Source organism: Buteo buteo, chromosome 4 (genome assembly GCF_964188355.1).
Source record: "Buteo buteo chromosome 4, bButBut1.hap1.1, whole genome shotgun sequence".
Taxonomy (NCBI): domain Eukaryota; kingdom Metazoa; phylum Chordata; class Aves; order Accipitriformes; family Accipitridae; genus Buteo; species Buteo buteo.
In genome coordinates this window covers 28,818,012-28,844,332 of record NC_134174.1, presented here as the reverse complement: position 1 = coordinate 28,844,332, position 26,321 = coordinate 28,818,012, and the positions used below count along the sequence as shown (strand labels likewise).

General features: G+C 40.7%; 1 protein-coding gene across 3 annotated transcripts; it reads right to left on the bottom strand.

Annotated features, from left to right (window-relative positions):
- Positions 1-3,867: 3,867 nt before the first annotated feature.
- Positions 3,868-25,880, bottom strand: SIRT1 (sirtuin 1). 3 transcript variants are annotated; one of them, XM_075025303.1, is made up of 10 exons: positions 25,362-25,474; positions 24,612-25,031; positions 22,538-22,654; positions 20,994-21,235; positions 19,464-19,616; positions 16,505-16,652; positions 13,184-13,263; positions 8,754-8,940; positions 6,901-7,461; positions 3,868-5,964 (listed from the first exon to the last, which is right to left on the bottom strand). In XM_075025303.1, the coding sequence occupies exons 4-10, from the start codon at positions 21,204-21,206 to the stop codon at positions 5,642-5,644; spliced, it is 1,665 nt and encodes a 554-aa protein (XP_074881404.1). In that variant the 5' UTR covers positions 21,207-21,235; positions 22,538-22,654; positions 24,612-25,031; positions 25,362-25,474; the 3' UTR covers positions 3,868-5,641. The 3 variants fall into 3 exon arrangements, with proteins under 3 accessions (XP_074881404.1, XP_074881402.1, XP_074881403.1); XM_075025301.1 differs by lacking the exon at positions 24,612-25,031 and having other exon boundaries at positions 25,362-25,880; XM_075025302.1 differs by having other exon boundaries at positions 24,612-25,511.
- Between the last annotated feature and the right edge of the window lie 441 nt (positions 25,881-26,321).

Genomic DNA, 26,321 nt, shown 5'->3' with positions numbered 1-26,321 from the left:
CTGGAGTGCAGTGCCTGCGGGGACGAGAATACCTACAGCTATTCGCTGCTTCCCCCCACATGCCTGATTACGTCAGGAATTTCACTGAGGAAACAAAAAATTAATGTTCCATGAAGACTTCAGTTTGAATAGAGTGTAAAAGTTAAGTTTCCTTCCCTTTTTTGAGCTTTTCCATTAGAAGGAACAGAGCTGCCAGACTGCAGCTAAAAACTAACTTCCTATAGAAACTGTATTTGCCATGTCTTTGAAAAATTTTACAGGTGAAACTAATTTAATTATTTGTGGCTTAATTCTGTGCAGAGGCTATGCAGGTGCACCTGCTAGCAGCAGTGCTAGTACTCTGGGAGCTACGTGTAGCATCTCAACAAGCCTGAGGCCATCCACTGGCAAGGTACGAATATCTTAACGAATATCTTAACTCACTCTGGCAGTAAATGAAGGGAGAGGCTAACTGAGGAGGTAAGGGAGAACAGTAGTATCTTTAGAGGAGGGAGTAGGTGGGATGGTTGTGGCCGCAGCCCTGCAGCAGGCTGTGGTGGTGCAGGGATCAGCACAGCCCAGTGCCCTCCCTGGGGGGTCTCGGGGATTTCTGCAGCCCCCTCCTCTCTCTGGGTGGCCAGCAGCGAGTGCCTAGAGAAGTGTCAAAGGTTGGGGTGAGGAGGTAGCCATGCCCCATGGTCAGGACCAGATGGCTCCCAGCTGGCAGCGGAGCGCTCTCAGACCCAGGCGAGGGGCCGGCAGGGTCGGTCTCCCCATCCCACGGGTTGGGAGAGCCGGGAGCCGTCGTCTCCCACTGGTTCCTGCGGCCGCTGCGGAGGCGGTAAGCGGGGCTGCCGGTGCGGCCGTTCCGTCCCGGCGTGCGGGTGAGTGCCGGGCTCCAGCTCGGCCGTTCTTGGGGCGGTAGGTGTGATGGGGTTACCCGAGACTGCCGGGGCTCTGCGGCAATCACCCGTGTGCTGTTGGAAAGAGGGTGTTCTTCGGCTGAGGCTTGTGCTCGGGAGCTCTGCTTTGTCCTTTGGAAGTATTATGAGCAAGAGGGGGAAAAAACCCAAAACAACCCACTGAAATGTTTGTACGTTGTTTTTAAGGACTTTGAGTCACGTTTCTTTGCGGTTTTCAAAAAACTTATCCGCTGACAAGGAATACGTAAAATCTGTAGCTTCATTCCTAGTTTGCGTGTGTTTGCTTTGCCAGTGGCTGGGCTGTGACTCCGGGGCACGTGAAGTGGGGTTCGTGGGGACGGCAGAGTATCTCTTGCTCTGTGAGGGTAAAAACAGCCCCGCAGTCACAGAGCACTCGGGTTTGTGTCTCTTAAGAAACTTAGTCCTTTAAAGACTTGTGGTCACGTATCTGCTTCCACCATCTCCAAGGCAAGATGAATATACGCGTAGGGTGTGCCTCACTAGTGTTTGCTTGGTCTGTTGTTTAAAAGGTCCGGTATAAATAGTCGTAGCAGAGCTCTGGGAAGCACTCTGTCCCTGTATTTCACTTGAGCACTGCTCGACTGGGTTAATCTGAGGTACAAACTGTCTCCACCTGTAGCTAGTCCAGGTGCTTACAGGAGAGTGTAGTGAGAGGAAAATACTCTTTTCCTTGGAATCCTCCTCAAGAGCTTTGGTAGTCCTGTCCCGCTTGAATTTGCTCAATTCCTTTTTCAGGCCACTTTGAGCTCCCCCAGCGTCCTACGGCAGGGAGTTCCACAGTTTGTGCGTGATGACAGTTCACTTTGTTGCATCTGCTTTTCTGCATCTTCAGCTGAATGGTCCTTGGGCCTCATGGTGGGTGGGTAAATAGCAACACTTTTCCCTTCATGCACCATTATTAATATTATTATTACTTTTCCTGCTGAGTCCTGCTAGCAGCCTGTGTGTCTTCTCAAAACTGCTGAGCAAAGAGTGACTATACCAAGGGTACTGTTCTGACTCCATGACTTCTCTTGATGTGTTATAGCTAGTTGAGAACCCATTGTTAGTCAGACACGGCCAGTTGTTTTAGCTTAAAATTCTGCTTTTTGAACTGTATTTTATTCTCCAGTCACTCTGTAGCTAAGTATATTATGCAAATAGTTGCAACGGCCTTTAGGTTTGACCATTCTGGTTCGGTATTTAAGCATAGATATTGAACCTGAGGTACTGAACTGTGTCTTCCTTTTTCTCAAACTTTTTTCTACTTTTCAGATTGATTCTGAATGCTGGTTTCATTCAAATTTTGTACTCTTGTAGCCCCTCCCAGCTGGATATTGTTTGACCCTTTGCTGTCAAGCTTTTAAAAACATTGTGTATTTTCCATAATCAAACCCAGCAATTAAAAATGTACTGGATTCAAGATAGACCCATGGAGAATACAGAGCTATTAAAAAAGAAAATATTACAAGATTTAAAAATATGGACTTATTTTATATTGCTTGAAATATTTTTGCAAGGTCATTATTGTGTCTAATGCATCAAAATAGGCTGAAAGGGGGCTGGGGAATGGCGCCGTCTTATTAAATGCTTGTATTTTGCTTTTTTCAGTGCATCTATTTAATATAAATACTAACATGGTTAAGATGCTTTCATAGGATGGTAACACAAATTATGAGAAAAATAAGTAATCTCCCTTTTTGAGGCTGTACAAATTACAGCTGGAACTGAACATGCTCTTTCGTGCTTCCAGATGAATTTCATGTAAGAAAGATGCTGAATACTTGGGGATAACAAAGAGCTGTGATAGCGAATGTTTCCTCATCCCCATCCTTTGCCTTATGATTGTTTTAAAGAGTGTTTAAGGATGACAGCTTCACTACAGGGATAGTGTGTGAAATGGAGGAATAAGGTGACACATTATAGTTTGGGGTTGCTCCTCCATTCAAATAATGTTGGCAAGGATATGAGAAAGAACAAAAAGCAGAACTTCCTCATCTAGATGTTGAAAAAGGTGCAGCTGTTTTATTCGACAGGAAAAATGCTTTCAGGTCCTCTCAGAGTAATAAGCAATTGATAGGGAAACATTATCTCTGTAAAAAATTCTTAAGATTTTTAAGACTTTATTTCATGTCTTGTGTGTAAGTTTTTTTATAAACTTTTTTCTTTTTTTTTTTCCCTAATACAAATGTAATTTATATTTGAGGGATGGTGGTTCAGAAGTACAGCGGAATCGTCAAAATAGTAAGGTGTTACATAGTGGAAACCACTGAAACCGGGCCCTGGCCCCCGAGGGCCAACAGGAATGGAGCTTTGCAGGATCTGGGGGGGTTGGTACAGCCATAGCCCCCTGGGAAGCCACGGGACAAACCCGAGACTGCCCCAGGCAGCCCTCGCTGCAGCAGGGCTTCGGCCGCGGCTGTGCCGGGCGGGGGAGACCACTGCCCAAAGGGAAACTGGGGCTTTACCTGTCGGCATTGCCTGCGTGAAGATGAAACGCAAGTGAAAGCCTTGTGTATGTGATGGCAAAACGTGGCCCGAGCTCCTGTGTGGGGCAGGTTCCTTACGGGAAGGTTCTCCTGGACGTGGCTGGGCAGGGTTGGGGTGAGAGCAGCGAGTACCAGACATGGAGGAAGCTTTGGGCTGGGTAGAGAAAGGGCGGCAGAGCTGCGAGGTACCGGAACACCAGCAGAAATAAACGCTCTTGTTCAGTAAATACATCCAAAGTTAACGTAGGGTTTGAAAGGAGAGAAGTAGTTTTCTAAAGGACGACGCTGCATTGTGGTTTAGGAGGCCGTTTTACCGACAGTGCAGAGTACCTTCCTTCAGTCAGGCTTTTGGGGGCAGATGGAAAAAAACCAATTTACTATGTAATGCCTCACATTAGCTAGGGTATACCTTGACTTTACAGGGCATCTTTTGTTAAGTTTTTAAGATCTAACTAGAAATTAACAGAAACCAGAAATCAAATGACAATTTTAATAGACTTTAGAACAGAGTGTACGAGTATAAAACACTGGTTTTGTATTTCAAAAGTTGCAGGAAGATAGCCAGTCATTTTAAACAGTCTTCTACAAAACATATGCCAGTAGATTACATAAAAGACACTATATACAATATAAAAGAGCAGGAAACAATCCTCACTGTAAAAATAATTTAAAACAAAGTATTTCAATTTAAAATATCTCCTATAGCACAAACTAAGACATTGTGACATGCAAGTGAAAACTAAACATATTGCATTCTTTAGTGTAGCCAAATAAGAGCTGTATTAAACTTGGACAATGAGACAACATGCCAACATTTTCTGATGAATACAGGAGGCTGTTCTTAAATATTTATTAACTGATGTGTCTTATGTTCAAAGAACAGCGACTATACATCTTCCAAAATGTAATAAATATTAAAGCAAAGTATATGAATGATCTACATCGTAGAGTTCATTTGGGCCAATGTTGAAAAAGTGGTTTATAGAAAAATGCTGTTTCACTTACTACTGCACTGTGCAATTTTACAAAATAGTTCTAAAGGCTTGGAAACAATCTGCACTTGAAAAGTTGCAACGTCCAGTTTTAAGGCAGCCTAGCACTTGAATCTACGATGTAATAATTTGAGTAGCTGCTTTGCTTTTAATATGCAAGGTGGAGCTAGCAGGTGGAAGATTATTTTCCCAACTGGAGATGTGACCTCAGAACAGTGTCCTGCCTGGTTAGGTTATGAATTTGTGTTTTATCCAAGCAGCAGCGTAAGCAGAGGCTCTTGCTATCTGAGTTAGTTGCTCCTGGTTTTGTTGCATCGATAAGTATAAAGGAAGAGCTCATCTTTTTGCGCCTTCTTGCGTGCTGGTAGAAATGCTATTCTAAACTCAGCCTAGCTTCCACATTAGAGCCCTGGCAATTTATCAACTGCTATTTTTAATGCAAGCTGCACTGCTATGTTTGACTTCTGTATGCAACGTGAAAAACTTCTACCGTGGGGGATCCATTTTGTTTAAAATGCTGGTATTGTAATTGCAAAGGAGCCCATGTCAACATCACATCATATCCACAGGAAGTATGAAACTCGGTAACCCAAGCGTTTTCACAGTGCTTCTTGATCAGCCTAAAAACCATAGGATTTCTCAAGTGCTCACTGTCTTGTTTCCATTTAACTACCTACTCACATTTAAGTATGTCTCAAACATACAAAGAAACTGTTAAAGCAAAAAATTAGCTGCCACAGTAGGTCTTGGAAAATGCCAGTGTTTAATGACAGACTAGGTGAGAATGAAAGGTTTAGCAGAAGCATAAGAAGGTTTTAAATAAACCAAACTGTTACAAAGCAAGAGGTGTGAAAATACCATTCTTTGGTCTAAATTAGCTGTTCCCTTTATATTAGTTTAACATTCCAATGGCTTTTTCAAAACTGTTTAAAAATAACATAAGCTGAAATTCATTAAGCAAAAATATGTATTATATACATGGATGCCTGATCAGACAGATGAACTTAAAAGTGAACATAGTGACAATTGTTTAGATATTCCTAGTACCTTAAAAAAAAAAGATGAGTTAGTGTTGAGTGCGCAGTAATAGAATTTTATTGAAAAAGGTAAAAAACTAAGCATGAAAATCTGTTTTAGTTATTTATAAACACTACATCCTTATGTTTTTGTTGCTCTAAATTCAGACGTAAACATTCATTCTGACATGCCAAAGCTCCTAATGCTGGTGGAAAGTTCCTGTAACCAGTCAGTGATCACTTTACAGCTTGTTGCTCAGATGATCAGTCCCTGCAGCTTCGTTTGTATAAGCTGATTCATCAGCTGCCGATTCATCTTGTTCAACTCCATCTTCCCCAAATCCAGGTTCCTCTTCCCTTTCAGGAGCATCCTCATCCTCTATGCCATTGTAAAACTCTTCGATCTCACTCTCATCCTCCACATCTAAGCTCTGACTACGACATGAGCCGCTTTCGCTACTACTCCCGCAAGAACTAGAAGATATGATATCATCTTCAGAATCTGAGTATACCTCAGCACCGTGGAAAATATAGCGATTTGGTGGTAAAAATAGATACTGAGTACCTGAAACAGAATTCCAAAAGTCAATAAAAGGCTAAAATAAAACATTCATACAAGATCGTGCAGACTTCTGGTTAGAAGGCACCTGCATATATGTATTTTCAACAGTGAAACTTAACTGACAAATCAGATTACATTAGAAATGCACTTATTTCAATGTATGTGTATTTATTATGAAGCACAAAACAAATGCTTCACTTGGCATTCCTTCTCGCCCCTCCCTTTGACACAAAAGAGCATTTAAACTTAAATGTCTAGCAGCTTTTTTTCATTGGTACAGGTATTCACAGCTAGATTTCCATTACTTGTAGCAGAAATGGAACCTACTGCACAGAGTATTTGACAAAGTTTAAAAACAGCCTTTGCTTCAGAAAGCTGCAATTTAATACCTGGCTCTTCATCCACAATGATTTTCTAGTGTGAGAACTCCTTAAACTAGTTAAGAGACTGCATACTGGAAGGCTTCCTTGGAAAGTCTTAAAGTTTCCTTCCAAACATGCCTGGCTCCAGCAGTGAGATTTGCTTTTCAACTCCTATCATGACTTCATCTTTCAGTTCTACTGCCATACCAAATTATGACCTAGTGCAACCAGCTTCTTAACACCCGAGGATCAAATTAACTTTCTGAAAATGCATTTGAAAATGTTAGAAACTGATTTATTTTTTGGTACCTACCTTGAACCTCCTAAACTTTGATCTTTTTAGGGAGTATGTAATCGCTGGTTATAAAACCTATTATGAATTACAAAAAAATTTCCTACTGGCTTCTCTAAAAGAAAGAAACGATACAGTGATGAGTTATGTAGACGCTTGTCTGAACAAAAATAACCAGCAAAACCCACTGATTCCCTCAAGGGTAACTTATGTATTGCTTTAAATAGGTCTAGAATAAACATCTCGGCCAAAAAATGGAAAATACTGGGATGAATTAATGCTTACCGTCCAGCCTTTTGCTAATCTGTTCTTTTGCAGATCTGTTTACCCAGCACTTCCTCAATATCTCATTTTTTTCTTTGTTTTCTCCGTTGTTAGATCCATTTTCCTTCATTGTTTCAGAGTTCATTAGTTCACTAGTAGGATTTTCAGGGTTTTCTGATGACGTCTGTGTGTCCTGAAGCTTTTCCTCTGCGCAGGTCCCTTTAGTCTCTGAGGCAGGATCACAGTTTTCTACCTTACGTTCAGCTGGGTGTTCTGAAGACACCACTGAAGTATCTGGTGGAGTCATTCTTTCTGGTGAACTAGAGCCTTCTGAAATGTTTAAAGGGGTAGGCGGTAGCTCGGAAGAGTGCATTTCGAGCTCCTTGTGCGTTCGTGGAGGCTTTTCTGTTATTTCTGAAAGTTTTACCGAGTTGTAGCAAAGTTTTGTATATTCACTACCTAGCCTTTGACATAATTCATTAATAATAACATCACAGTCTCCAAGAAGCTCCACGTCAAAGTGTAGATGAGGCAAAGGCTCCCTATTAATTAAGATCTGAGGCACTTCATGGGGGATGGAACCTATATATAGAAAAAAGAATTTAAAGCTAGTCACTTCAGTTTTACTTTCAGCAGAGATCTACTTAGAAAGCTTGACTCCTCAGACTTCTTTTCATACCTTCACCGGTAGCCTGTCTGGACTTTTCCCCGTTTTTTTCCAGTAAAAAGTGGAATCTCAATCACCGAGAAACACATGCACAGAAATATTGACTACAGCAATGTTTGGTCAAGTGTAAAAAGATTACTAAAATTAGTACTATAATCTCTTAGAAGAATTACGTTGATTTTGTGCATTCATTTTATGTACTTAAGTGCTCATGAAGAACATACTGCTGGTAAATGACATCCCCTTCATTAGGTCAAAATATTTCCATGTACAATTTACACCATACAGGGTTGCTCAACTCATTTCTGACATTTAGGTTTCCAAACCCCACCAGTTTGGTAACCTAGCATCGATTCCTGAGATAACCAGCTAATGAAACCCAGTTCTAGGGCACAGAAAGAGCAATGGTTTGGGTAGTGGATCCTCACTTTCCAGTCCTTACGCATTTCCCATCAGCCCAAACACTAGGCTTTGCCTCGTATATAGCAAAGAGGATGTTGCTACAAGGGCCATGGATGTGGTACTGTTTCCAGTTAATAGCAGATGCTAAGCACATGTCCTCCTCGGGCTTACACGTGAAGAGAATTTTTTTTAGTACTAGTAAGTCTTGCATTCAGTAGGCAAATAAATCACCTGTCATGGTGTTTTGTCAGCCTTTCTGAAGGGCATTTTTCTATAAAGTACGTTAGCAGAGATGTTTTTCCATATCACTTTTAAAAGCTAAGGATCCAAATAGTGACACACTATATAATGCCCACTGTGTATTATTAAGTACTGACTTTAAAATAAGCTACAACTCAAGACACCTGATGTACTTGATCCAATTTTTTGATACTACATTTAACTTTTTAAAGACAATTCCTTTCTAAATCTTGCAAGTAACTCTGAAAGCATATTGCAAGCAGGGAGAGAAATGAATTGAATCTCAGAACAAAGTCATTCAAGTTTTAGGAGAGTAGTTTTTCAGATTATCATTTCATTATCTTGAGATCTGCCTGGAGTGCAGAAAAAGCACTTACAATTTCTTACTTCCTCTATTTTGCATTTCAGCTTTACGCAGGCAATCAGTTTTCATCTTAGAAAACTAGATGCTTAATCTAGTTTCTTCACTGAATCAAGCCAAAAGCATTTCTCAGAGCTCTAAACTGAGAATTTCACTTGTGATCCAAATTTTTGGAAGAAAATACTACCGGAGATAGTCACTTACTTGGAATCAATGCTACTGGTCTTACTTTCAGTGAAGACCCAATGACAATAAGGAGATCAACTTCATTTTTGTCATACTTCATGGCACGATGGAACTGCTCGGGTAAGTTCTCTCCAAAGAACACTATGTCTGGCTTCATAATAGCGAGCGGTTCATCAGGTGGACATCTGGGACATCTAGGTACAACCTGCAGTAGAACAGCTTCCATTACTACAATTCAAGGCTGCGCCCTTGAAAACATCAGATTTTAGCAATTCACAGTGACTTATTTTGGCAAAAGACAGGGGACTTTCAGTGGTATTTCCTCATTTCTTTTTTCTGTGGCTACACAGACAAGTACATTTCTTACTCTAGCCTGCAGCAACTGCACACAGAAATAAAACTACACCAGGAATAGAGAGGGAGTCAAAAGGGAGAAACCACGCAGATCTACACCACAGTTCTTACCTGGCAACTAAGCCCAAGTCCAGAAGTCAAGCTCAGCACCAATGAGTAATTACCTCCTATTTGATAGGAATATATTTTTCTTGGTTTAATTGGAGCAAAAACTTAGATTTCACTATCAGTTTCCATTACAGGATCTGATATAACCCCCTTCCTAATCAAAGAATATATTGCAGAGCTTTACCCCTCTACTTTCTCTGTTCCTCCAAGAGGATATGTGTGTTACACTCATAAAACAACACAGCACTGTAGCAGGTGGCTGGCAAAAAGCATATGGGACAAGAACATAGGAAAGAACTTTTGTTTGGTCTCCATTTTAAACTTTTCCAATTCCTCCAAAAACAGAGCAGAATCCTCGTTCACTAAAAAAGTGGACGAGAGCTACATTTGTAAAGAAGTAGGCTCCCTTTCCTCCTGAAATTGGAGGATTTTCTGACCTTTGGGACCTCTTTCAACACCTTCCTATCGTGAGACTTTTTCAGAGAGAAGAAAAGGAAGGAGGTGAGTGATATATGTACAGACAATACTTCAATTAGTACTGAGCAATTTTTCTTTCAAGTAGTTCAAGTCTTCTCAGCTGTAACATTAAAATAGGATACCCCAGAATAAATCTAAGGAGCTAAATGTAGCTGCAATCCTCTAGCAGTCATCACAAGCAAATTAGTCCTACGTAAAGGTGTAAAGAGATGTATATTACCTACTGTAATAGGAAAATATATGAAAACTGACATTTAAATGCATAACAACTCCCTCTTGTACAGAGAACATATACAGAAAAAAATAATAGAGAACTTAGAAAGTTTAAATCAAAGAACTAGTTTATGGATGCCTGCAGTAGGACAGAAGACAATGCTTTTCAGATGAGAAAACGTCACAACTAAAAGGCCTTCCTCTAGTGTCAAAGGACCTTTCCCAAAAATTTAAGTCTTTGAACAAAGAATCCAATCCTTCTTTGAAGAAAACCTTGTGGGTGGGATGCGTAAGAAGCAATATGGCACAAGAACTAGGAGTTGGTATGGAGGAAAGCTTCACCACATACCCAAGCCAAAGAGCATCTAGTAACCCTATGCTCAAGGGAAACCAACTAAAGAATTCCCCAAAAAGGAACAGATGGGTGGAATGAATCTTGGACTTTTTCCTCAGATCTTTACATATTAGAAAGAGAGCTCATAACACACAAACAGCTTAAACCTTTTTGAAACTTTTTACCCCACTGTCTCTTCCACTAATGTTAGTGATGCTTTTGCCCTTTCAGTTGGAAGCTTAAGGAGGGACAATAATTTGCTCTGTATTAGGAGGAAGATGAAATGAAGACCTCTAACTTTTGGTTTAAAGAGACCAAGTAATATTAATTCTGTTTCCATCATTTCTCACAGGAAGTCCAACGATTTGTGACTTAGCGGATCTCTGTAGAGCAACTGATGTCCCTATCAAATCATTTGAGTCACTATAATGGGCCCATAAATGTGTTTCAACACTACACTACTCACCAGCTTCTCTGCTAATCCTCAGAAAGGTCGTCAGTAAGGGGGAAGATCTATTCCAAGAGCTGAAATTGATACCAAGAAGTTAAAGCTAGATAATTGGCCACTCAATTGCCTAGGGTCCTCTTTCCCTCCAGAAGCAGCACTCCCCCAAAACCCCACCACCTCTGCTGATGTATTTGTCTAACAAAAGAGAAATGGAATTTCTCATTTTTGATATACAGATAACATCAATGAGATTAGTAAAGATTAAGAATATCCAAGAACTGGTGCATGTTTTCCATTTCTTGGGCCTTTTCTTCCTAAATCTGAGACCCTTTCACTATATCTTGAAACTGCCTAAAATAGTCAAAAGCAAAGTAAAAGTGATATTTTTAGAAGTGACTGACAATTGCTTTACTCAGAAGTTCTTTGTATGATTTATAACTGCTGCTGCTTCTCATCCAGAAGGATGGCTGTGTACAGCAACCAAGAGAAAGGATCATGCTACAGGGAACTAGCACATTATCTTGCAAGTGGTAAAAGAATGAAGAGCAGCAACAAGAAATTGCTAGTTTTCTAAGCAGATGATCTCAAACAATTCTCAGTCTATAATATGTTGAAAGGAAATCCTGGCAGAAAGATGCCAGCTAGACTTACTTCTTTGTGAAGCACTTACGACCATCAGGGGACGGGCCAGAGCAAAGGAAAGGTAGTATTTTTAGGGACAACTAAGGACCTGAGGCCACGTATAACTGAACTTCCAAGTAGTGGAGGGTAGCAGAAACTAGAAACTGGACTATCTATTGGGAGCCAGGTGCCAAACCCATTTTTGTGAAGGAGGACTTGTTAGGGAACAAGGCTGTTGAAATGGACAGTGTTTCGCTTCCTAAGTATAGAAAAGGTTTCTTCTGGTATCTAAGGAACCAAATTCTATATTCTAGAGAGCCAAAAGAAAAAGAAACTGCATGGCACCGGTTTGGGAAATGCAGGCTATGGAATAAAGATAATGATGGCAAATAGAAAAAATTTTTTTTCAGGCATAAAGGAGGAAGGATCTATTTTCTGTCAATAGCTTTATTTCTTGTTGTGTGCAATTATATTTGGCAATAACCATATTTATTTTGCATTATGAAAATAATTCAGTATTACAGCTAGGGCCTGCCCTGGAAAGATATACCTGGCAACAATACTGTAAGGTTAGGGCTAAGAGATTGAGTGTAAAAATGGTTCTTCAGTCTCATCTCGGGAGTAAGAACCCTCTTTGTTCTCATTACGCATAAGTATTGCTACAAGCAGCTTCTCTCCACTTCCCCATGCTTCCATTACTGACCACCAGCAGGGAGGGGCCATTGGGGCAGAAGTTTGGTTCAGCACATGAACATACAGTGATTAAAGCGGTGCTAGGAAAAGGAGACCCGACCACTAACAATCAAACCAGAAAATTACAACATGCTTAGGAAGGTTGTTTAGAATGAAGAAAACCTAAACTCCAACCAGCTGGCTTTGAAGGTAAAGGAGCAGCAAACATCTGTAAGATAAAAAGTTCTCAAAAATAATACTCTTAATAGCAGAGTAAACCAGATTTCACATCCAATATTTCAGTGTTACAAAGCTTCAGGCTTACAAGATTCACATTTCTTACAGCTTTAACTCAAACATCTCTTCTGAAAGGCTTTCATCGAGTTCCATTTCAAATATAATACCTGAAAGATTTACATCCCTTCCATGCTTCTCATCTAAAGTTGAAACTGTGGACTCCAAGCATTTACCAAAAAACCATGAGCCTGCAGAAAAGAGTCCCTTCAGTTTGTATAAACAAGGTATTTTTGATCAGAGAATCATTATCTCTGTTCCTTCAAAAGAAGGGGAAGAAGAGCAAAGAGGGTCTTGCCAAGCCAAAAGTTAATCTGCTCTGACAGAGCAGCACTAACTCCTGCCTTGGCCCTGGGGCACTTCACAGCCAGATGTGGGGAGTTCGGAATATGGAATAGTTCAGAAATCCTAGAAAGCAATGTCTGACATCTCATTTGATCCTCTTCCTTGCAGAGGCTGCTCTGTAGTTAGCAATAGCTCCATGCATCATCTACTGTTTAAACATTTTTTTAACATAGGTAAATGCTCAAAGAACAACCGATGTTATAAATGGTTAAGGAAGCTTTCTCAGTGTGACTGTGAGTTCAGATTAACATATAACAGGTATAAATCCAACATTCTACTTACCATTTTAACCTCTGCTTTTCTCGGAGGTGCTACTAAAAATGGACTCTTATGGTTTTGTTCTGCTTTTTCCCATTACCTAATTTTTGCAGTATGGTATTTGAGTATACTTTTAAATACTAGAGGAAATGCTAAAATACAGATAGGCACTTTTATGACACATGCAAAGATATGTAGCCTTTTAAAAGCAGATCTTTTAAGCAATCCAAGCGTGGTGTTTTGGGTTTGTGGTTGATTTTTTTTTTGAGAGAGAGAGAGAATTACTTATTAGAAAGCTGCAGTGAGTTGAAATAAATTTTTTACCTGATTGAAAATATCTCCTCGAACAACTTCACAATCAACTTTGTATTTACAGATCAGGCAGGAAGCTGTTGCAAAGGAACCTGAGGGGAAAAACCCGTATGGTAGAATTAAGGATTTTTCAGTCATTCAGATATGGTCTTTTTGCCCAAGCTATTTTGACACAAAGGCTGTTATGTTGCAGTGCTATAAAAATTGGTCATTAAAAAGTAATGTAAAATTAAGAGAAGATACTTGTACTACTAAAAGTAGTTCTTCTAGATGTTAGTCAGCAGACATCTTGTTTTAGGAAAAGTGATATGCCACATGCATGTCAACACAAACTATATTGTGTCCTTTCATTCCCCCAACTCGTGCAAGGATATACAAGGAGGGGAGAAGAGAACCTTCCCTTCTCCTCCGTACACAACTAACAGTAGTGCTGACAGCTCTGCAAACAGCAGCAGCAGAACATGAACCCACACGAACTCAAGAAACTGTAGGGCAAAATAACTAAGAAAATGCATTAGTAAAGACTTCACTATAGGCAACTAAATAGCAGCAGTGTTCCTTTCAGCAGAAGTGAGAAGTTACAGCTGTATTGTTCAAATTGAAATACTGCTCTGAACTTAGCATCCAGCTTAGCTACTGTGTTTATTATTTGGCAAGACCATCTTTAAGTTCATTGCTCCATCCAGCCACTTGGTAGCTCTAACCGGCCTGTTTCTGAAGCAGCTGAAGGTGATGCCCAGGTATCTGGTAGAACATTCGTGTCTCTATCTGTCTAAAGGGAAAGCTTATCAGGTGGCTAACACACATGAAAATACACAGTGTGGAGTCACTGTGGCAAACTAGAGCGGCCTTTTGGTGCGTACATGTCCAGGAGAGGTAAGCCTACAGGGCCTTTTATCTGTGGAAAGAATAATGCTAGAAGTTGACAGAGTGCTGAAGAATAAAGTAGAAAAATTGACAGATTTTCTCCTAACCATTAAACAAGGGGTTAAAAAAAAAACCTGACCCTGCACTGCAATGTGTCACTCATACAGCAAAAGTCTGGAACTCTCCAATTTCTAATGGTGATATGAGGGCAGTAAGAAAGCCCTGTGACTGAGTAATGTATAGGGAGGTACAAAAGTCTCCCTTCAAAAGGAAACTTTTAGAAAGGTAATCATTAAGATGTTGAAAGCTTTGCAGAAGCTAGGAACAGCTAAAAACCACTGGTACCAAAACTTTATCTGGACTACTATTTTAAGCCACCCAAATGAAAGATGTTTTCTGCTCATAACCTACACACAGCAGCCAACCAACACTTACACTGCTAAATGAAGGGATTCTGGGGCTAAGTGCAACATCAAAATATGCTTTGAGGATATTGTGTCTGGGTAAGACAAAGACAGCGAAAGCACAGAAAAACTTGGAGCAGATAATTTATGAACAACTGGCAGTTCAGGTCTGCTAATCACAGCTGGTGTGGAAAGTGCACAGCTTCTGAAACGCTTGCTCAGCATTGCAATTCCCGGAACTTGAGGGATTCCAAAGACTACGAGAAGTATGACAGTTATTTGCTCATTATAATTTGTTTATAGTAATAATCTAGGCCTTTATACAGGGTGTTAGGGACATGTCTGTCAGGCTAGCAGACCTAACCCTGTCTGAGGCATCTTTTGCTACCTACTTGTAACTCTATTATGCGAGTTATTTTTCACCGTCAGAAGGACTTGATCAAGAAGTTATGCTGCCCCACGCACGAGTCGTGTAGCCAGCAGGCCACTGCCTCTGATCATTCAGCTACAGTAATAGCAAGGAATGTGATCTAATTCCAGACATGTTGGCTGAATGCAATAGCCATTTTAAATTCAGAAAATGCATCTAGGATACAGTAGTTTTTATAGTAGCAACTTTACTGTAGGTCTGCAGTGTGAAATGGGTTCCAAGGTTCATACACAAACTCCCCAAATCATTACAAGGGTCCTTCTCATTTGGCACACTCATGATTAACTTGCCATTGCCACAGCTAGGCAAAAAAGATAGAATAAATACAGCAGTATGAACCCTAATGTAACAGAGTTTCAGTTTCTCTTTAGCCACTACCATTAGTCAACTAGCATTTGTTGAAGAGCAGCATAACCATATGTCAGATAAAGCTTGATGTGCTCAAAACAACCTTTGCTAATTTTTGAAGGCCTCAAAATCTCAAAGTCTCAGAAGTCCATAGCGTGTTTTTAAAGAATCTTTTTAACTTATAATCAACTTATACAGGACATGGTCTGAAATCTAATTACTGTAGCGTGCAACTGAAAAAATGGGAAGCTTGAGCATGGCAGTGGTGTGCAAGAACACAACCATGTAAGAATTCCATGGTAAATACCTCATATGGAATGACAACCAAAAGAAAATACATGACACACTAAGTACAAATGGAAACTAGCACTAGATTTGGGTTACCTGACAGGGAGAATTCTACTGTGTGCTGTTTGGTCACCACGACAGAGCATCATGTTTGCTCTGTCTGAAAAAAAAAAATTATTAATTTGGTACTGAGCTAAGCTTTGTAGAGAAGGAAACCAAGAGAGTTTGGTCCCTGGAAGAGGTGGAATTATACAGACAGGTCTTACAAACATGCCAACGCTGCTTTTAAACAACTTATTTGCTAGAAGTCTACTAAAGGATCCAAATGTGCATTTTAAGAACTAACTTTCTGCATCCTTTCCTTAAAAATGAATCCTTGGACTTTTAGCTTGACCTTTGCAAGTCCTTGGAAATGGAAAGTGTATTGAGCAACTAATTAAGAGATTCCACTTAATTTGGTATCATAATTGCAGAATGCATATGACACTGAAGGTGTAACAAGATGATCTTCAGTTGAACTGAACTGGTGATTAATCCACCATATTTTACACACAAGATAAAGTCACCGAAGTGTCAGGATATTTTACGATTTCAATGGAATATAGCCTAAATAAAGAATCAGGTAGCAGCCAAACTCTATTTCATTGATAGACAGTGAGAGAGACCTATACAAAGAAGCATCAAATACAGTTTAAAAGTTAAGGTCTAAGCTTGTGCAAACAGGGTGTGGATCTTCACTGATAGACAAACACCACCATTTATCAAGCATAATTTCTGAAAAAAATATTTCCTCTTGAAACACTTCTGATTTAAATACTTAAGCTACATTAAAAAAAAAATAATCAACATTTTAAAAGCAGAATACTTGTTGCCAAGAGATAACCAATTCAAGAAAAAAAAAAAAAAATTAATTCCAATAGTAATTACCTTGTCACATGCACCAGTAAAAATAATTCCTATACATAGAACAAGAAAAGTGAAACTAAAAGCACTAACCATGACACTGTATTATCCTTTGAATCCCTGCAACCTGTTCCAATGTGTCTATGTTCTGAGTATAGTTGCGAAGTAGTTTTCCTTCTTTATCCATCAAAGCTATGAACTTGTGACAGAGAGATGGCTGGAATTGTCCTGGGTAGATTTCCTAGGGAATTCAAAAGTACATTAGAAAGTGTAAATGGATACACAATGTCTTTATTCCAACTGCAGCAATTCACACAGAGCTAAATATTATCAATAATGATTATGTCAGCAGTTAATGTTGTCACTCCCTTTGCATTTTGCCATTTCTCTCAGATCCGACTCTTCTTTCAACAGCTGAGCTTCTGATCATGTCAGGATGAATTGCTCCATGCAAGCTGGTGTTTTGTTCTTCACACAGCATAAAAGCAAGGTTTAGATCTTTTTTGGTTTTGAAAATTATGAAATAGGAAGGCTCTTCTTCCTTTGTAAGTGTCAAGTAACCTCAATATTTGTTATTAGAAACATATACGGTTTAACTGCAGTCTGAAAAAAGTTTAATGAGGAATTTGGATTCTGATCTTTTGGTTTGGGATAAGCAGTTTTTACTCCTCAGCATTATTAGCAGCTATTCCTACAAGTTGGAAGCCCAGAAAGCAGAATGGCATTGGATATAAAGCGGAAGACAGGGAACACTCAGAGCAGCTTTGCTAAGTTAGCCAGTTAACAGTAGTCATCAAGTTAAAACCATATGGCTTAGCAGAGCAATTCCACTGTGCCTGATAGATGCTTAGCCCTTCCATTAGATCAAGGTAGAGGAGGTAGGTATATCCAAAGAGCATATGTTAAAAAACAGGCACATTTGTAGAATGATTTGATGTTTGCTCACAGGGAACAAGGAGCCTGCCAAAAGGAAAAATTAAACATGGGCACCCAGCTGAAAGCTTCACACTAGGAACCTCTATCTAGAGTTGACCACCCCAGGTGGTACCTCTGATTGCTGTGCGACTAGGAGGACTTCAGCAGTGGCACCACCACTCCATTGCTCAGGAGCAATTATTTAGGGGAGGAACTTGAATTCCAGACCCTCTGCTCTCCAGTCACTCTCTCACCACTGAACAGCAACTGGGCTGGAGGCTCACCTGGGAAAGTGAGGCTTTTTTACAGAAAAAACGCAAGAGTCACTGGCCAAAAGAAAGTTAGCAAGAAGGAGGCTGCTGCCTACCTTTACCAGTAGATGCTTAAAGCTGAACCAAAAGTTCTAGCACAACAGTGAACTGTTAAATTAATCTTTGTGACAGCTCTGCCTTCAGCTACCATATAGCCTATTAACAAACAAAAAAGACTTTTTGAAAGCATTTGTTTTTCCCAAAAATATTTCAAGTTACTCATAATTCTGAAGCTACGTGGGTCTTCGGGGTAACTGCAGCAACGATCCCTGATTGCTCATGGTGCTATTATCTAGATTATGACTAGGCTATTACACAATTAGAATCAGATATTCTTGTAGTCCTAACAGCTTATATATCTTAGTCTGAAGAAGCAAGACACATTCTGCCACTGAGCTCTGCAAATTTATTTGATTGTTCTTTGCCCCTAGAATTAAAGGAACTTAAGATCTCATAGAATAAGAAATCAATATTCTAACTGAGCTGACAGACAGAAAAGGAGAAGGACGAGAAATTATTTTTGTAAAAAAGTATCAGCCAAACTGGATTTGGACTATTCTGGTAAAACCTGTGTACAGACAGGCTTCAAGTAAGTTGGGTTTTTTTGTTTGCTGTGAGATTTGGGTTCTTTGGGGTTTTTGGTGGGTTTTTTTGGGGGGGGGGGTGGTGTTGGGTTTTTTTCTTTGTTTTGCTTTGCTTGTTTTAAATATTAAAAAAAACCAAGGAACTGAGTATACTAAGGAGCATCAAAATACATTAGTATCTGGACAGGAGGCTTTCAGAGAAATCCAAGCAGCTGAAGAATGCATTGATTTTTCTTTTCCAATCTTTATAACACAATAGAGCAGTTGTATAAATTGTAAGCGAAGGGAAGAAAAAGTGACCACAACTAGTAGTGATTGATTTTCACAAGTCCTTACTGATCCTGCAGTAATTCTTGTAACATTTTTGTTTTGATTTTTTTTTTGTCCTGAGGAAATTCCAGACTAAATGCATTTATTTTTTTGTCTGTACATATGTCTACAGCTTCTACAATTCCTTCATGTCTCAGATAAGTACTCTCTGCTTTTTAAACTGTTTAATAACACTAACATCTTTCCAAAAACTGCTGTGTTCTCCTTTTTAAATGAACACAGTCCCTGCAAAAGGGCTTTAATTCTCTAAGATGTACAGATCCTTATGACAGCTATATCAAAACCTGAAACAAGAACAAACTTATTAGTGCATGAAACTGCTTTAGTCCTCTTTACTGTAAATACAGTGATAAAATGTGAATGTATGATATGACATGGAAGAGCATGCCATAGTATATCAAATTCAAATGTAGTTTTCCACATTTCTCATGTGCTGGCCAAAAGTTTCTCATATTCTTTCATTTTTCAGAGAAAGTAACAGCAGCTAAGATTATTGAGGTTTGATCAAATAACTACAAGCTTTTATTTATCCTCTCTGAAATTGGAGACACTGTCTAGAATGCTTGTATATATAATGAACTTATAACAGGAACAGTAAAAATGAGCATAAAAACAAGAGAATGTTGCTAAATATTTCTAATAAGGCTAAGATGTGATTGCATACAATGACTGAAGTAACACTGTGGATATAGAATTGATACATTGCAAAGACGTGCCCAAGGAGTTATTACGCTACTGAATGAGGTCTCTCACTAAAGTAAATTCAATATATTAACATATTTTTCTATCTTGTTTATAAAAAAAAGACAAAGATACCATTTTGTTAACAGAATATTTTTATACCTGATTTATGCATTTTAATACTGTCATCTGTCTTTACTGACCAAGATAAGAACTGTTGGAAAACCGTACCTTTGCAAACTTAAAAAATGGCCTGGGATCCTTTCTGAAGTATTCTATATCAAACATTGCTTGAGGATCTGGAAGGTCTGGGAAGTCTACAGCAAGGCGTGCATAGATGCCATCTCTTGATCTAAAGTCAGGTATTCCACAAGACACAGACACCTGAAATATATTTTTGCAATCTGAAATAAGCAAAACTACATATTCGGCTATAGAGTTGCTATGATACAAACTATTTGGGAAACCACACTTCTGTATGCTCACAGTGCTCAGAGACATTAAGAACAAAACCAGTCTGGGTTCTCTATATTTATTTTTCTTCCTTTTTTTTCCTTTTTTTTTTTTTTTCCCCTCCTTTTTGTGGACCAATGTAATAATTCCCAAATCACAAGCAGGAGAAACAGCACAGAAACAAAGTTTGACAACTGGACAAAAAAATCCTTGAGTACAATCTGTACAGGCAGTAATAGGACACCAGGCCTTATGTTTACTACTGGAATTTTTGTGAGAAGTGAACGAAAATTTAAAATACTATTGCATTAAATTTGATTAGTAAGTGTTCATTGATCTGCAAACTTCGGCTTAGACAAGGTGGTTGGGTTTTTTTGGTTTTTGTTTTTATTAACATGTTAACACAGTAACAGAATAGATTCTTACTTTTGATGAATAAACCCCTTTTGATAAACAACCATTGATAAACAAACATTGTTTATCAAAGCATTGTAGTAGTCAATAAAGACTAAAATTTATTGTCTCAGACTACCCCAAAATACTGTGGGAAGAGGAGGAGAAACAGGTGAATGATAGCAATCATTGAAAGAGCAAGATTCGGTAATAGAAGTAGCAGTACTTTTCTGACAAGCTGATTTGAATCACTCATCTTTTCTGAATGGCGTCACGCCCTCTGTGTATGAACAACAGAAGCAAAAAATGATTGACTTTTCATGATCTGGTACATAGATACAAAGCTGCAAATGTACAACAGTTTAAATATGTTCTTTAGTAAAACAGTGAGTAATCTTATTACCATCATAAGAGTGGCACATGTTAAAAGTAAAATTCAGTCTACTGAAATCTAATCAAATGCTCCTTATAACCGTCCCCAACTCTTTTTTTCTTTTTGAGTCCTATTCTTTTAGTCCCTCTAGCTCCATCAGGTGTTTTAAGAGATCCACTGACATTTTGTTTAAAAAGTCATTACCTTTGTTTCAAATTAAAAAATGACTAGGATAGAAAATGTTCTGAAACAGGTAGGTGTGATCTAATTCCATAACTATTTTGCATGGAAGCAACTGTATAAGAGTTTAAATGTTTAAGAATATTTTGTTATAAGAAGAGAGATCTTGTAATTTCCAACTTAAGCTCCAGTCTTGCAGTGTGCATCGTTCTAGCGGAAAGCTGTGCCTCCTCTTCCCATCTAGCACAATTATTTGATTATGAATGCTGTGAGGGTCACATCACCTGCATGCTGTAAAGCAGTGCATAAGTATTTAACCAACTGTCTACATATTCTCTCACTGTCATTGCAGCAATACGTACCCCAGCTCCAGTCAAGACCATTATTTTTTTGCATTCTTGTAATAGTTTCACAGCATCATCAATAGTATTAATATCTTTTCGTTTTTTTCTTTTTGGTGGTTCTGAAAGAATGTTTATAACTATTTGCCACAGTGTCATATCATCCAGTTCAGGTGGAGGGATTGTTTCGGGTAGCAGGTCTTTCAGAATTGTCCGTGGATCTGTACCTAACATGAGATGCTGCTGAACAAAAGTGTAGGGACCTAAGAAAATAAAAAAAATATAAATATTTAAAACTGAGTCAAGTATTCAGATGATTACCATCATCATCATCCCATTTGTTAATGCTTCCTACTACAATTTTATTAATCCAATTTAATGCTTCGTTCATCAAAACCCCTGTATGTTTTGGTCTAAATTCTGAGGTGATAGTATAGCTAGAGTTTTTACTTATTTATTATTATTTTTCATAATGTATCTCCATTTTATGGCTTCATTTGTATTTTTCCAACATTTTGTAAGGTATTTACAGTAGTAAGTTGAAGACAACAAACATACATATACTTTCTAGTCATATTATAAAACATCACTCTAAAGAGACAAATAGAGCCCACCAAGCCATGGATTTTTGTTGTTCTTTTAGTCTAACACTAATGATTTCAGACATGACCTCCTAAAGCCATCAAATCAATCTTTCCAGAAAGACTCGAGATTAGAGCTGTAGAAGAAAAACAGGTAAATCTTAAGAAACTAAACTAAGAGGACCCAAATAGCTATCACTAAGGCTAGCTACAATACATGTAAAGAAAACAACTGTTATACATATTTACCCAAAAGGTGCCAACAGTGATCCTATAATGAGGGATCAGCAAAGACAACATATGGGCAGATTTTAAGTGGAATATTGTGTTATCATAATGTGTTTTCTTGCTGCTATTCTTATCAATACTGGCAAAATGAACGCTGTGGCATTATCACACCTGTGTAAAAGACCTCAAGTCCCAGCCCCACTGCACCCTGGAAGCCACTGTCCCACACAAATCACCAGTGACCTTAGCAGTTACCTTGCCTCCGTGCAAGACAAGAACTTTCTACTGAGTTCCTAACTGTCTTGCTTAACTTATCTGTTGCTAATATGCAATATGTATGCAGACTAATAATTCCCAAACTGATGTAACACTTAGGACAGTGAGCCCTACAGATTGGCTAAAATCGTGCAAGAATCATCTTCTTGTTCCTTAAAGAACTAATGCTAAGTAAATAGGCTAGAAATATGCCATAAATCTGTTCAATTTAGCGAGTCTATGTGTATGTTTTTAATATGGATCATGGCAGGATTTCTATACAAAAAAGACATTGACAATTTGAATCAAAATAGAGCAAGTGTAAAGAGGTTCATTTTTAAACTCCTTAAATAACATACAGAGTACAGTCAACAACTCTAAGCAGCTCAAAAGCAGCAACTGCCAATTTTTTTGCAACAGAAGAAATCACTTGAAGACCGGGAAGAATTAAGTAACTGTTCAAAGGCAGACAGCATCCGAGAACATTATATAGGCTTCTACCTATACGTGGTCTTGGGGTCCAATCACTAGAACTTGCATGTGAGGCTCTGTCATCTTCATCACTATCACAGGAGTGAAAACCATTGGCTATGATTTCATCACTAAAAAGGAAGTTATCTGCAAGACAGCACAACAATGACGGGTTACACTTAGCCAAAAGGCACAGATATATATTTAAATATATGACAAAACCTAAAATTGTATGCTTTTAAATTTGATTGCAACTAATTACAAATAGGCAGTTTTGTCACTTAGACACAGAAAACTTCTACTTTTTTTGAGTTTATAGATATGCTTTCAAGACTTCAGTAGAGTTACTGCAGAATTTGCTACCTTAATACTGGGCTTCAGTGGGCTGGATGTTGACCTTAGTGAAATTTTCATTCTATAAAGTGCTGGGCATTAAGGATTTTGTACCTTAAAAAAAATCCAAATGCTTTAAAAGCGCAACTAAAAAATCCTTTCTCTTACAATTTTCACTTCATTCAGCTCACTGAGAAATTGGCTAAACCAAAAATGTGTCATCATTAATAGACCAATCTTTGACTAGGTTTCAAGAGCATAGTATTTTAAAAGAAATAAATACACATGAATACAACTAAGTTACAGAATTTTGTCGGGTTATTATCTTGCAGCTGAGCTGCAATAGGCGACCACATACACACTTGTATGATATTTCAGTTATGACAGAAAATGTGCTACCTTGAACCACCTTAACCAAGTTTCTCATCCATTTTACCCTGCAGTTGGGTTTGGCTTAGAGTACTTCATAGTTACTGCAGCTCAGCTCATGGCCTTAAGCCAGAGAAACTCAATCTAACTTCATCACGTATCTAGATGAAGGAGTCCAAAGAAGAACGAGATACTTGTCTTACAGCACGCCTTACTAAGCTAATATTTAAGGGGAAATCTAAATTTTAACCTGAACAGCTTATTAGAATTTAGACTAAACTTTTTCTATTGGCTTTATTAGAAATAGCCACAGCAACTGTAGCTTAATTTGTTGAAAAATCTAAGACTACAAACAAAGGAGAGCAAGTTTCAGTCATGCTCTCTAAAGCAAAGAATCACTATACTACTTTTCAATCTCTACTTGAATAAACCCCTACAATATTTTAGCTGTTACTTCACTTTACTTTTAAATAAAGAACACCACAAAACACCATCATTTTTTTATTCAGAGATTGTGTTGTCCTGTTCTTTCCCTTGTTGGCATAAATATTTTATTCTGATTAGAATGGAAAGAGGTAGAGGACAGAAATTTGCTTTTGGTACTTGCTGTCTTGTTCTTCTGAGACCACAGGTGCTCACTGACATTACTATTTCTTATTACTAATCTACGTATTTACAGCATTTCACTTCCATCTCATTATGCATGAAGTCAGTGAACATATTATCCAAAAAGCATTATGAAGAAAAAAGTTGATTAGTACACATCAGTAAGCATGAAGTGCCAGTTTTACTAAAATGACCTTTACATCTACTGTATCTGTATAAAGAATCAAAGCTTATGTTGTTAAAGACTCATCATATACAGGTCACATTGTATTGTATTTAAGCAACACCGTGACAGACACAAGTAGGCTAAAGTACCAGTTAAAACTGTAACACTCCCTGTGAATTCATTCGATTCCTCAAAGGACTAAAGGGAATGCTTGCCAGAACTAAGCAATCCACAGCAAAACATGCCTGAGGATCTGAGTAACTGGAGCAAAAAAGCTTCACGTGAGGCACTGATAAGAGCTCATTAGCTTTACTCTTGCACTGCTCCAATGAAGTTTTTAAATACCCAGGCTGTTCCAAGCTTGTCATACAGCTCTGTTCCCTTTTGGATTGCTTTTGCACAGGCAGAAATTTTCTGTAGAGTTTTTACTATGGAGTTAAAGGTAAAGAGCATCTTTAACTGCATTCCAGGATAAAATGGAAAGACTGTACTGGCAGAACGCAGTATCTTATTCCTTTTAAGAAGTCTTTCTGAAGCACAACCTTAAAAACCAAGATGAACAACAACAACAACAACAAAACCCCTCAAAAGCTATCTGTTTCAATAATGCAATGCAAGGTACTTTCATACCGATACTGCCCAAACAGTGTGCTTCGAACACGATCCGCAAAGAAGCTTTTTAGAAGATTATAGCTTAGTTTTGTGCTGCAGTCACTGAAATCTTAACCAAGACTGTAACTTGAAGTCATTTAAAGAATGGTTCAAGACTGCCGCTCCTGTGCTCTCTGTAGAAGTTTCCAAGAAACAGAAATAAAACGACTATCGCGGCGGAAATTGTGAAAAGGAAACGGGGCTTATCATTTTTCATTTTTAATAACTTGTTGCCAGCAACACAGCAAAATAAGCGTTTTCAGAGATGGGAGCCGAGTCGATCTCCTTCCACGAAGCCCAGCACAAGAAACACCCGGCTTTGACAAGGACCGATCAGAATTAGAATCGGTTAGGTTTGGAAAAAAGGGACGCAGCTGCTCGCTGGAGCTCGCGTTCAACCTACGGTGGACAAGGCGACCAAAGGAGCACGGCGTGCGCTCGGTGGTCGCCCCCGCACGGTCCTCCTCCACCACCCCCACCCCGGGCCCCGGCAAGGCGAGCGCCCAGCCTCCCCGTCAGCCGCCCGGTACGGCTGGGCCGGGAGAGCCCCGGGCGGCCGCCGCGGCGAGGCGCCCGCGGGGAGAGCCCGCGCGGGGAAGGGGGGAAGGAGGGAGGGAGGGAGGGACCCCGCCCGCCGCGGCCGGGCCCGCCTCCTCCCGGCCGTGAGGGGGCGGCCCGCGGCCCGTCCTCGCCGGGCCGAGCGGAGGAAGGGAGGGATGGGGTCCTCACCGGGATGCGGGGCCGGCGCCTCGGCCGCCCCGTTTGAACGCTGCGCCCGCCCGCAGCCAATGGCCGCCGCCGCCTCCGCCGCCTCTTCGCCGGGCGCCGCCTCCGCCCCCTCCCCCCGGCCCCGCTGCCGCGGCTGCGGAGGCGGCTCCGCCCGGGGCAGGCCCCGCAGCCCGGCCCTATTGTCTGCGCCGCTCCAGACCGCCGCCGCCGCCGCTTCCTCGTTCTCCTCCTCCTCCTCCTCCTGCGCCGCCGCCCGGCCGCCGCCATCGGCGGTCACGGCCGCCGCCTCACCCGGCAGCTCCGCCGCCGCCAGAGCGGCGGCGGCGGGCGGCGGCGGCCCCGAGCCCCGGTCCGGGCGCTGGGCGGGCGCCGCGCCCCGCCCGCAGCCGCCGTCTTCCGAGTCCAGGCGCTGGCGCTTCGGAGCGGGCTCGGCGCTCTCGGCCGCGCCGCCGGGGCCGCCGTCGCACGGACGGAGGAGCGGAGTCTCCTCGTCCGCCATCTTGGAGTAGCAACCGCCGCCGCCCCCCTCCCTCCCGCCCGCCCGGCGCAGCGCGCAGCAGCGCCTCCGCCACAGCCCCCTCCCCCACCCCCAGGGAGCGATTTAAACCCGCCACGTGACCGCGCCGCCGCCCACGCGGGCACCCGCCCCGCGGAGGCAGCAACAACAACAAACCGGGTCACGTGAGGGGGGGAGGTAGAGACGGTCGGGGGGGCTGGGGGGGGCTGCCGCCGTCACGTGACGCTCGTGCCGGCTCAACCCTCGCGCGGCAGGGCGCCTTCCTCCCCCCCCGCTCCCTCCCTTCCCGCTCGCTTTACGCACACGCCCCCTCGCGCCATGGTGGTTTCTCGTCACGTGGCCACGTGTCCCCGCGCCAGCCTCGCCCTGAAGGGGGCAGGGAGCGGCACGGCCGCCGCCGCCGCGGCGGCAGGGGGGGCGGGGGGGCCGTTATGGGCCGGCCC